Here is a 12,761-nt window from a genome sequence, read left to right as displayed (position 1 = left end):
ATATACAAAAAAACACCAAGTGCTTTTGTATTAAAATTTAAAGCAACCCTCGAATACGTTTTTAAGAATTGCTTGTATTTCATGATCCGCAGAACAGTTTTAAGTTAAAGATTGGCTTGCCTAAATATGTCTGCAATATCATACCAAGACTTGAATACATATTGAAGATCGAACTAGTACTTGTTGTTAATCATAGCAATCACCAAAGTTCACATAGAGCACACTCAGAATGAGTGAGTAACCAAATGATCCGGGCTGGTAATTGAGGACTAGAGGCATCAGTTGCATTTTTATACATCGCTACATGCATATTTGTCAAATTCTGAATATGGTGAAAATAAAATCCATACACGTACTGAATAAGAATTTGATTATTATCCTAATGATTGTTAATCCCTGTAACGGAATATCTCACAATCGACTTAAACAAAACTAGAAAATTCCAGAAATGTAAAGCTAATTGATTTGAAGTTGAAGGTAGGAATTACAAAGTACGGGCTTTCAAACTGCAAATTTAAAACCCTAAGGACTAAACACCATGTTTGGCACTCCCATTCCGTGCTAAATTTAATTAAAAAACTAATAGAATTGACTATTTTCATAAATAAATTCAATATTAAGGCATCAAATTATTATTATTTTTAAATATAGTAACAGTACTAGAAACATGCTAAATAAATATAATGATTCAACAATGGTACAAAAATACTTTAATTTATCTAATGAATTTTCATAGTCGAGGAATGGTGCCTAACACATAAAAACTGAAATGAAGCATTTGTTTTGAGATCAAAAGAGTAGTTATATTTGTTAATTATATAATCTTTTTTTTAATCTTAATTGCAGTTTATCGTCTCATCTCCTTTTTAATTGAAAAACATAAAATTTTGTGCTGAATTTTTCCAGACATACAGCTTCGTACTCCCAAATAATTTCTTATTATTTTAACCATAATTTTAATTTGGTTCCGTCCACTTACAAGTAGCACCTACATAGTAGTAGTAGTAGTAGTAGTGAGAACTCAAACATGGGTACAAAAATTTGAAATCTAATTGTTCTGGATATTTAATCATTTCCTTTTTAAGAATACACAGGTACCTTTACAGTCACAAAGAAGAATGACACATGCTTCTCTGAAACGCATACCAATTCCTCAACATCATCTCTGATAAAAATCACAAGTCAAGAAAGTTGTGCCTGTGAATTCATTTGATCGAGAAGATGGGCTTTGAATAATTTGACAGATACAAGTTTATGGGATTTTGGATATTTCCACCAAAAGCTTATGCAAAGCTTGAGGCTTTGAGAAAAAAGGGGAGTGATCAGCTCCTTTAAGACTGAATACTTGCTCAGGTGGGCTGTTTGCAATCATGTTTCGTTGCACAGAAGATGGCATTGCCTTGTCTTCGATTGTTTCGATGTAAAATCTTCTTACACATCCATGTTTCATTTCAGAAAGAGTGAGTTTTTCCAGTACAGGGGAAAAGGGGATTGGTCTCATTGAGACAGAGGCCAATGCAACATCCTGGAAAGGAAAATGAACAATAACAAGAAGATTACGTGATGTATATGTCAAGATTCCTAAATCGTATTTGTTGAGTCCATCATGTGACTTAAGCAAGGATATGAATGTGGCGCATTGTACCTTTGCAGAACTCTGATTGAATAGCAACTCTTTAGAGAGAGATCTATCGTAGTTAATTGCAGTTGGTGGATGACTGTCCCCGTTGTCGTAAAGAAACACCTGAGCTTGACGCATCAAGTCATTCGATTCCACCTGCATAGCAAGTAAATCTCCTTGGCACATAAAATTTCATCGACTTCTAATAGTTAGACATAATCACGCAGGACAGTATAGCTATGAAGTGTCAAGCTTAATTTGAAACAATCATTGATTGACACTCAAATTTTATGGAAGGACGAACATGGTGCCCCTTTAAAAGCTTGTTTCTCATCAAGAGGGCTTCTAATTTACAGTTAAAACATTATAATACGATGCTTAAAAGCTTCAGTCGAAGTTATCGATTAGTCCCACAATATGAAATCCTTTTCATGTACGTGGGGAGTCCATGTATTATATGTTAGGACCAATGGAATCCGGATATCTCCACACAGGTATGATATTGTCCACTTTGGGTTTTAACCCTCATGGTTTTGCTTTTGGAACCACCCAAAAGGCCTCATATGGAGATATCATTCCATCTTATAAACCCATGATCTTTCTCTAGATCTTCCAATGTGGGACTTTGGTTGCATCCCAACAATCCTCCCCTCAAACGAAGTTCCACTATTATTCTCATAGTCCGAGCCTCCCCTCAAGCCTTATTCGCCCTCCAATCGAGGTTACTCCACTTCACTGCGTTGTAGCGCACGCCTTACATGAATACCGGGAGCATCAACCACCTCGAGAGTTTAATCAAGGATTTTTACCGGGAGCTCTCACCTCCTTCGTTTAGGTATCAAGGATTCCACCCACATGGCTCGATCTAGACCATGGCTCTGATACCACTTGTTAGGACCAATGGAATCCGGATATCTCCACACAGGTATGATATTGTCCACTTTGGGTTTTAACCCTCATGGTTTTGCTTTTGGAACCACCCAAAAGGCCTCATACCAATGGAGATATCATTCCATCTTATAAACCCATAATCTTTCTCTAGATCTTCCAATGTGGGACTTTGGTTGCATCCCAACAATTATACATAATCTCCCACTTAGAAAACAAACCTTTTCAGAGAATATATCGAGAGAACTTTGCCCACTTGTCAACATAACAGCAGCAACAAAAACAGATTTCGAAACTTTAGAGGGAAACAGCTCCATTGCATATGAGATGCATGCCCCACCGAGATCATGTCCTACCAAAACCACCTGCAAGTAATGACATGAATGAAAAGAAAAGAAGTATGGGAACAATAAAACAATCTTTAATAAGTTTTTTTTCCGATGTTAAGGTGTCAAGTTGATCTCATGGGCCTTTGATACGGCAAAGGTATTAAGTCGATATGTGAGATATAAACCCATCAAGACTAGTGGTTGAACATCTCTATATACGCTTTGGCTGCAGAAATTTACCCCACCAGAAAAAAGGAGTTGGTAAGGAATTTAAGAGCGTACAAAGCAAAGAAAATATCAGAGAACCTCTTAATTAGCAGTGTGTGCATCACATAAGAATAATCTAAATGATCCAAATATATATAATAAACCTTCTCTCATCGGCTAGTTTTTCGAAAAAATCGGTGAGTGGCTTCACGTATTGCGCAAGGCTTGTGATTCTGTTTGTGTCAAATGAATGAATCCCGGAACCAGTCAAGTCTATTGCTGTAACTTTATATCCACGTTCTTCTAAAAATGCAATAGTTTTATACCAGCACCAGGCACCAAAACCACCACCATGAACGAGTACAAAATGGTTGGTCTCTAGATTCTCCATCTTGCTATCCAGCTGCCAAATCAAGAACTGATTTATTATTAAGCATAAAAGCATAATGCCAAACTTTTACTTAATATTATTTACAAAAGAATAACAAATCTAAACAAACTAATTGAATTTTCAAATTCATATTACAGTATATAATTGAAAAACTAAATCATGTTTTACAAAGAGGAAGACAATTGAATTATTACCTGATTAACGAGGTGGTGAGGTGGTCGAAGCATAGGATCATGATGAGTGAGTGACCTCGCTCTGGAGCTCGAGTTCCGAGGCAAAGCCTGAGTACTCCTGCTTGAATTTCCAAAGGAATACCTCGAGGACGTCGATCTGTCAAACGACGTCCTCCCTGCTGCCATGATGTAGCTGCTGGTAGAGAATCGCCGCCGCAAATGCTTGCTCGTGAATAAGGTTTTCCTCTTTCCCAGACGACCGAATTTTAGTCCATAGACTGCTTCCGCCACCTCTGACCGCCGACGAATTGGTTGTGATCCGCTCCGACCGTCTTTTCTTCTCCGATGATTTAGCATTATCCACCGAAAAGCATAATCCCATGGTTTATTTGACGGAACAATAGCTAGCTATTACTAGTATAAATGCATGCAAGTATATACTACACAGAGGAACCGTACGTTGTGTGTGGCATAAATACACGTAAAATGCCAATCAAACACGCTTTTGCCATTTTATTGGATGACGAAGAATTGGATGCATACATAAAAAGCGCGACTCAAAGCCTTGTTATTATTATTATTATTGTTTTAGTTCAAAATCGTGTTACTAAAAATTAAGTTATATTAAACTAGATGACGAAATATGCTTTTGCCAACACATTTGGGCATGCAATTATTACAAATTGCCAAATTATAATGATGAACATCAATAAGTGAATATTAACCAATCAACAAACTTATAAATAATGGAATAATCGACATTTCGCAATTCTTATTATTTTATGAATTAATTAATTAAAGGCAAAAACGATCTCACGAGTCGTACGTATTTGTGAGATGGATATATTATTTGGATCATCCATAAAAAAATATTATTTTTTATGTTAAGAGTATTATTTTTTATTGTGAATATCGGTAGCATTGACTTGTCTTATAAATAAAAATTCGTGAGATCGTCCCACAAAATATGTAAATTAAATAGATGAAAATATAAACTTCATCAAATGATTATTTGAAAGTCATATTCTTATAATCATTATATTATATTAAATAGCATCACATCGGTAGCCAGTTGATTTGATTTACAGATAATCTATAATAATTTAAATCAAGAAAAAGAAGCCTTATTTTATTTAAAGTTATCTAAATATTTATATATACCCAACAAATGTGCTTCCCTAAAAAGGACAAAATGAGATGTTAGAATTTATTTCTTTATTGTAGATAGGTTGGTAAGTGATTCAATCATTGGGTAGTGGCTGCTTAATGACCGCATCTATATATATATATATATATATATATATATATATATATATATATATATATATATATATATATATATATATATATATATATATATATATATATATATATATATATATATATATTATATTTTATTTTCAAGAAAGATAATAATAATAAGAATAATAATAAAGACAAAAAAGATTGTAGGTATGTGTGTTGATTTGTTTTAATTCGATAATTGATGAAAGTTTGGAGGGTTCATTTCCCTTTTATTCCCTTGGATGAAATAGTTGATATCATTTATTCCAATTTTGTTGTTTTCTAAATTTACGCTATATTTTGTAAATATATGCATATATTTATATATATACTTGTGCTTTAGCCGTAAGTATCTCCCTCATTTTAATTTTTAGGTGCCGACGATAACGTGGAGTGGGATAGTAGAGAAGAATAAATTTAAAGGGATAAAAGCTATACTTTTAAATAAAGTTTAATTTTTTATTCGAAATTTATTCTCATTAAATCTATATATGCCTTACGGAACGAAAGAAAAAATCAAGAAAATGTTATGTTATATTTGTTTAAGATATTTAACCGATATTTTCTTTCGACCACCAAATAAAAAACTAGACAAATATACCAATTATCGGGACGTTGATGAGAATATCGATCGGGTGACAATTTTTTATACACAAAAACTTATGTTAAATCGTCGTCCAGATTAATTTTGTGAAATGAATCATTTCACAAATCAACTCATGAAAAATATTAATTTTTTCATGATAGATATAGGTTGGGTCGACCCATCTCATGAATATAGACTCGTGAACGTTCTCACAAGGATGTAAACGAATCGAATCGAGCTGAATATTAATAAAAATTTAATATTCAAATTCTAGTGAAATTAAGTATATGAACTCATTTTTTTTTTTAATTTTTTACTCGAGTTCAACACAAAAAGAAGTTCGTGTTTGAGTTTGGCTCGAAATCTTTAAACCTATTCTTGAGCTATTCGAACTATTTTTCAGATAGTAAGGTTCAAGAATGAAAGCTCGAAAAATATATACTTATATATATATATTATATAATTATATTATAATAATAAAATATCAAGGCTCGTGAACATTTTGCGAATTTTTGCCAAAAAATTCTTTATCTTTCCGTTCTAATGGTCTATCCGAGATTTATAAATTTTGTTCCTATCTAACGGAAAGCTATTGGATCAAATTACAATGACATTGTTAAGAAAAAAGATTACTTTTCACGGATGAAATGAAATTTGTATTCAAAACAACATATAAGTTATCATGCTTATATATCTATCATCTGAGTATTCAACATTATTCCAATATTTATATATCCGATTTGATATATGGATAAATATGTAAACATACGTTTCATGCTATGATCTTCGATTTCTATAACAAAAGTGATTTGTTTCTCATATTCTTACCTATAAACTTTGAGACAAATCAATAGTTTGATAATGCTATGGATACTAAACAATGATTTTATACATGCATGATCCAAGTTTGATCTTCTGTAAAGTATCGCATCAACCACAACCTCATCATTGGGTCCATCCAAATCAGTTTAATAACTAATATATAAATCACAACTGTATACTATCAAAACCCAAAAAACAAAACAACTACAATTTAGACTGCTTTACGTGTGTCGTCGATGACAACTTAATAATTGGAAGGAGGAGAGACGAGGGAGACAACTTATTCATATTGAAATTTTCTTCAAATCCCTTACCTTGTATTTTTATTGGGTGCATAATTATCTGTGACAATTGAAACGTGAAAATTGAACTGCTATATAGTAAAAAATTTGAGTTATACTGGTATCATCAATTATATAACTTTTGATAAAATAATAAATGATTATTCTTATCATGATAATGATTAGAACGAGATTTGAATATTTCATAATAATGATTGCGTTCTCATAGTTTAATATTTGATCTTTAATATTATAAACCTCACATGCGTGACACTAAAGATCCAAACACTAGAGCCTAAATTGATTGTGGCTGCACACTAACTTGCATATTCGACTATGACATATAATAAATTATATTTTGTTAATTAAAGCTACCGAATTCTTTAGTCATGTTTATGTAGGAAATGGGCAGCTCGTGGCACATCCATCATGTTAATTAATAATATTTTCTTCTGAACTTATAATTTTTAACAATAAAATATTTACGATAATTTTTTCGATACCCTCGACCTTTATCTTGGTGAAAATGGGATCCGTAATTTGGGCCTTGGGTTTTTGGTCTGGCCCAAAATAGCATGTGAATAGGCCCAATAAGTTATATGGCCGGACCATGTTTACGAAAGATCAAAGCTACATTTCCAATCCAATCAAGTCTCGAACAAGATATGGAGCAGATCGGGTACGTAGTTCTCCCTCTTCTCCTCCCCGCCGTGCCATCTCCCCCTGTTCCTCACTCTTGCACGTACTTTTTTTTTTTTTAACTTCGTTTGTATGATTTCTATCATTTGTTGTTACTTCCATTTTTAATCCTTTTTTTCGGATGTGAGATTGTGATCAATTTTCTGCATACAATTAACCTCTTCATTTCAGCTTTGAATTTGGATAATTTATGTTAGCTAAAAGATTGAATAATTATTATGCTCTCTTCACCCTTTTTACGATGAATTGAGTTTTTACTGTGTAAATAAATTTGCTTTTTAGTTGGGTATATATTGTCTACAGTTTAGGATTGAAAAGCCTACTGAAGAACGCCATAATTGAAAAAGTTATTTCAGAATAGTTGTTTTTGAAATAAAAGGATTTTCAGATTTTTTATTTGAAATTCCTTGTTTGATCCAAATCTACTGATCAAAGAACTTGAAGCTTTTCTTCTGTGCCTTTGGAACCGTTTTACTTCAGAAATCGCACATTACCTTTAGCATATAGTATATAAATATACATCACAAAGGTTGTAAATGGATCGACGGATTTGATTTGTAAAAAGATTTGATTGATGTATTTCAAATGACAAATATCTTGGGAAATTCACTTTAATTTTGTTAATCCAATCAAGTTAAGGAATTTGAAATCACAAACAAAGAATGCTTCCTCTACTTACAAGTTTCCTTTTTTTTTTGAGGATTGTTAATGCTAACCTTGGATCTTATGAAGACTTGTGTAAGTTGCATAAATCGATATTGGTTCTAAAGATTGAGGCACACATAATTTCTTATAGTTGTTCTGCTTGGTTCGTTGGTCCTTTATTAAATGCTGAAGAGTGTATACTTTTATATTTACTTAATCTTTTTATCTTTTTTTATTCTTCTTGTGGAAGTTTTGATATGGTTTCAATAGCTTGTGATTTAGGATACTTTAGGTATAGTTTGTTAATTACAAAATCATACCAATTAAGGTGATAGGGGGATTTGCAGGATGCAAAAAGCTGTGACTGTTGCTATGAGTATGAACAGTTTTCAGGAACAGTTTGCAAGATGATCTCCCGATATCGACAGAGTCAAGAACAATTTGCAAGGTGATCTACTAAAGGATATTTTGGTCCACCCCTATATATATTTATAGGTAACTATCTCTAATGGAAATATACAATCCTGCTGGAGATACTGCTGTTAGCGGTAAAACAAGGAAAAGAAGAAGAGGAAAGAGGAAGGCTGCTTCTCAAATTGTGGATCAGATGGATGTTAATCTGGAAGCGTCGAAAATAAGAGGAGATGGTGAAATAACCAAAAATAGTCTTGGTGAAGATAATTTCGGTGCCAAAAGAAAATTGAAGAGGAATACAGTCAAGAGTAAGGCTGGAAATAAGGATAAAGTCAAAAGCAGGGACCAGTTGAATTCTATGTCATATCTCCAATTATCGGATAAAAGCCTTAGACATGAGATTGATGATAAGCTCGTCAATGAGAGTGTCCAACACACCGACCAGGATATGATCGATATAGAAACAGTTAATCTTACTCAAGGCAATATGAACCAAAGGATGGGTCAGTCACATTCCATGTCTAAATTACATTCATCAGATTCAAACTTGAGACCAGAGAATTGTGATAAGCTCGCTGAGAATGTGGATGTCCAACATACTGACCAGAATAAAGTGGATACAGAGTCAATAGTTAATCTCACTGAAAGTAATGTGAGTATCAAAGGAAAAAGGAAGAGGAGAAGGATCAAGAGGAAGACAGGAGATAAAGACAAACTCCAAAGCCTGGGCCAGTCAAAAAATTCTGCATCAAGTTTACAATCAGATAACAACCTCAATCAGGAGATTGATAATAAGCTCAATGAGAATGAGGATGTCCGAAGCACTGACCAGAAGAAGATGGATATAGAATCAACTTATAATCTTGCAGAAGGTAACATGAGTATGAAAACAAAAAGGAGAAAGGAAAAGGCTAATAGTAAAGACAAAAATAAGGATAAAGTCCAAAGCATGGACCTGGACCCAGCCAATGGCATCTCAAATTTACAGTTATCAGAGAATAACACTGAACGAGCAATTGATGGTAAGCTTATTGAAAAAGATCGCACTGCTCAAGAATTTAATTTTCCTGCAAAAATAGATTTCAAACCTCGCCACAGTGATCACCTAGTTGACATGGTTGAGGTTTCAATTATAAGTGCTTCTTCTGAAGTACACGAAGAGAGATCTGTACCTTTTGCAGGGCCCGTGAGATTGGAAGGGAAGGTGTTTCCTTGTGAAAGCCAGCAAAAACCTGCCCATAATCAGATACCCATGGAGGATGTGAAGTTTCAGAATGTGTTAAATGAAGTGAACCATGGATTATTTGTCGTTGAGGGAACCACAAGTCTTGGATCATTGGGTGTGAAGGAAGCAGAATCCTTATCAAAAGATTTAGTCGAATATCCAAGTAAACCACCCATCACTACTGATAGGAGAAAACTTCTAGTCCTTGATGTAAATGGTCTACTTGCATACATAGTAATGCCACCTCCAAAAGGTTCTAAAGCCGATATAAATATATTAAGACGAGCAGGTGAAAAAAATAGCTTTTCTTGTATCTTAGACCTTAATGTAACAGATCTGTTAAATGAATCTTGCTAATCATAACTTTATCCTGCAGTTTTCAAGAGACCTTTCTGCGATGATTTTCTGAAATTTTGCTTTCAGAACTTTGATATAGGCATATGGTCATCAAGAGCCAAGTACTTCCTCTTTTGCTTCATAGCCTTTTTTATTTCCAAGGAGTTTTATTCCGAATACCTGTTTCTTGAGTTCCGTCCATGACTTAACCTTGGCATAATGCAGGGAAGTTATTGATAGAATTGTAGATTATTTACTGGGAAACCTGCAACCGAAGTTGCTTTTTTGTTGGGTAAAATTTCTGCTCATCTACCTTACGACCTTTTATGTAATGGTGAAATAAAGTCTCTTAGAAACTTGTCTTCATGCCTGCATACGATCATTGAACTCCTTTGTTTTTGTGGTGCGTTTTCAGCATTTGGTGTATTTCATGTGCGGCATTCGTGGTGATTTTCACTCAATGGAATGTAATCCTAAAAATTATTTTTTCCTGATGATGTCATTTAATTCACAGATGTTCAAGGATGCTTAGGAAATTTATGATCACATGAGTAAACTAACCAATAAAGTTGGTGCCATGACAATTGTAGTCAAAGTAGTTTTTATTCTAGATGCGCGAATCCAAACTAAGTCTACCAGTTTATGACGTTTAACCATGCTGCAATGCAGAACATGTCACAAAGTACTCAATCAGGGTTCAAAACTCTTGAAAACATTCACAAGCCCTTGGTCTGCAAGGAGTTGAGGAAAATTTGGGAAAATGATGGTTGTAAATTTTCTTGGAAGAAAGGACGATACAATGAATCCAACACTCTGCTGATAGATGATTCTCCTTACAAAGCTTTGCTCAATCCAGTAAGCTTTTTCACCACTTATGTTTTTCATCCGTTTTCTGATTCTCCCCATTTTTGTTGGCTAGACGCTTGACTATGAGTTGTTTCGTGGAATTTTTTAGTTGCACACTGCAATATTTCCGCATCCATACCATTACGAGGATAAAGATGACAATTCGTTGGGTGAGACTCCTTTATCTATGAATTATCAGTAATTTTCTTCTTGCTTATGGTAATCCTTTCCCGAAAACGTATTTTGTCTTGTGATTGACGTATCTTTGTGCATTCATTGCTTCATCTTCTACAATAACGATTTAATCGGGGAAATTCTTTATATATATATATGATTATTTGTAGATCATGTCTATCAGTCAGTCAAGTCAAATAAATTTTAGAAATAAGCATCATCTCCGTGCCCATGATCTGAATCTTACGTTACCCAATATCATTCATTTATTGATTTCCCTTTTGCACAACAAATGAAGTTCATCTCCAATGTTTAATGCTCCCTGGTTAAAAATGGAAGCTTTGTTAGTCTTCATGAAACTCAATTTAATTGCAGGCCCCGGAGGTGATCTTCGAGTTTACTTGGAAGGGTTACTAAAATCCGAAAATGTTCAGGAATATGTCGAGCACCACCCATTTGGTCAAAGTGCTATAAATGAAACGAATGTCTCGTGGCAATTCTACTCGGGTGTTCTTCAAAAGTTTTCCGACGACACCCAAGCTACAAATAATCCCACTCCGGTGGTAACTTCGAGTCAAAGCGTTACTTCTCCACCACTGGACAAAGTTTTGGATCCCGAACGCACCGCCATTGCTCACTCAACAGCTACTCCAATAAAGACAATAGATCCTGAAGTACACCCTATTCATTCTTCCCTGGTAGTGAGTGCCTCACAATAAAGTGAACTCATGCCGGATCTTAATATGTTACAAGTACTCCTCCATTCATAAGTTCCCTCTTCTTGGTGACTTTGCAGCAAGGATTATGCTGCAATTTGCAAATCACACATTTGCCACAATAGAAGTTACTGTTAGATTTTTAGGTACTGTTTGGTTTAGTAATATGGAAGAATTCTAAATCTTTCATGTTGTCTTCTGACTAAGATATCATTATGATATCTCTAAGAATATCTAAATTATACACACAAACGCACAAGTATATATGGTTGAATCATTTGTGGTTTTGTGATTTGTTTGTATGAGAAGTTGATTGATTCATGCACACAAAAAAGGAAAGAAAAGAAAGAGAAACACCCATCAAATTGTGTATTAATTAACTATTAACTTGGTATGATCCCATCCAACCCGAGATATGGTGTATATTTTTCTCCATAATGTCTTCTGCCCTACAAATTATTGTACCCTATCCCCCATCGCACGCCTTTTGTGCTTGTCATGAGTGGTTTGTTTGATTACCGTCGTTTTCCCTCGTCTTCTGCAGAAAGTACCACTCAGTAACCTCATTCCGTATGGACACCTCCAAACGGCGCATCTCTCCCACATGATTCTGTATGATTAGTTTACGCACTCATGTCTTCAAAATTTGGCAAGTTTCTTGAATCGTGACCGGCAGGTTCGTTCGAACTGTTTCTTTCATACTAACGATAATCATTTACCCACAAAAGATAATATACTAAATAAGTAGTATCTTTAGCTTGGTGTACGTGTAAGGATCATTGAGATCCTCTGGGAAATAATATATTTGAAATGCATCATCAATTAATTTAGCATGTGGTAACAGGTGGCTTCTCATATTTTTATTGATCCGGGTCGCTTGACACGAACACGAACATGTATATTTTGATGTAATAATATTATTAGGCAAAAATTAAGACACGACCAGACTTGAATATATATCTTAATGAAGATGTTTGATTAGGTGGGGAGATGGTCATGTGCCTCTTGGAACATAACATAGTATTAACTAGCTAGCTAGGGTTTGTTGCCTTCTAAACTTTAGGCAACGCTCATGGGAGATCTATCCACATTTAATCCACGTGACCATATCCGATTTATAAACA

The 12,761-nt window shown here is 34.3% G+C and overlaps 1 protein-coding gene and 1 pseudogene across 9 annotated transcripts; one reads left to right on the top strand and one right to left on the bottom strand.

Annotated features, from left to right (window-relative positions):
• Positions 1 to 1,044: 1,044 nt before the first annotated feature.
• On the bottom strand, positions 1,045 to 4,061 carry LOC140836304 (putative methylesterase 11, chloroplastic; annotated as a pseudogene).
• Positions 4,062 to 7,217: 3,156 nt separating this feature from the next.
• On the top strand, positions 7,218 to 11,929 carry LOC140836298 (uncharacterized). 9 transcript variants are annotated; one of them, XM_073201719.1, is made up of 7 exons: positions 7,218 to 7,324; positions 8,209 to 9,854; positions 9,942 to 10,023; positions 10,127 to 10,193; positions 10,571 to 10,756; positions 10,857 to 10,917; positions 11,297 to 11,929. In XM_073201719.1, the coding sequence occupies exons 2-7, from the start codon at positions 8,435 to 8,437 to the stop codon at positions 11,638 to 11,640; spliced, it is 2,160 nt and encodes a 719-aa protein (XP_073057820.1). In that variant the 5' UTR covers positions 7,218 to 7,324; positions 8,209 to 8,434; the 3' UTR covers positions 11,641 to 11,929. The 9 variants fall into 9 exon arrangements, with proteins under 9 accessions (XP_073057820.1, XP_073057818.1, XP_073057825.1 ...); XM_073201717.1 differs by having other exon boundaries at positions 7,225 to 7,324; positions 8,197 to 9,854; XM_073201724.1 differs by having other exon boundaries at positions 7,226 to 9,362; positions 9,522 to 9,854.
• The last annotated feature ends 832 nt before the right edge of the window (positions 11,930 to 12,761 follow it).

Source organism: Primulina eburnea, chromosome 7 (genome assembly GCF_022965805.1).
Source record: "Primulina eburnea isolate SZY01 chromosome 7, ASM2296580v1, whole genome shotgun sequence".
NCBI lineage: Eukaryota > Viridiplantae > Streptophyta > Magnoliopsida > Lamiales > Gesneriaceae > Primulina > Primulina eburnea.
The sequence above is the reverse complement of the archived record's forward strand: the minus strand, read 5'-3'. Positions and strand labels throughout refer to the sequence as shown.

Coding starts and splice junctions, on each gene's coding strand:
- LOC140836298 (XM_073201719.1), top strand. CDS start 8,435: ATGGAAATATACAATCCTGCTGGAGATACTGCTGTTAGCGGTAAAACA. Junction 10,024..10,126: donor ATATGGTCATCAAGAGCCAA/GTACTTCCTCTT, acceptor GGCATAATGCAG/GGAAGTTATTGATAGAATTG. Junction 10,918..11,296: donor TAAAGATGACAATTCGTTGG/GTGAGACTCCTT, acceptor ATTTAATTGCAG/GCCCCGGAGGTGATCTTCGA.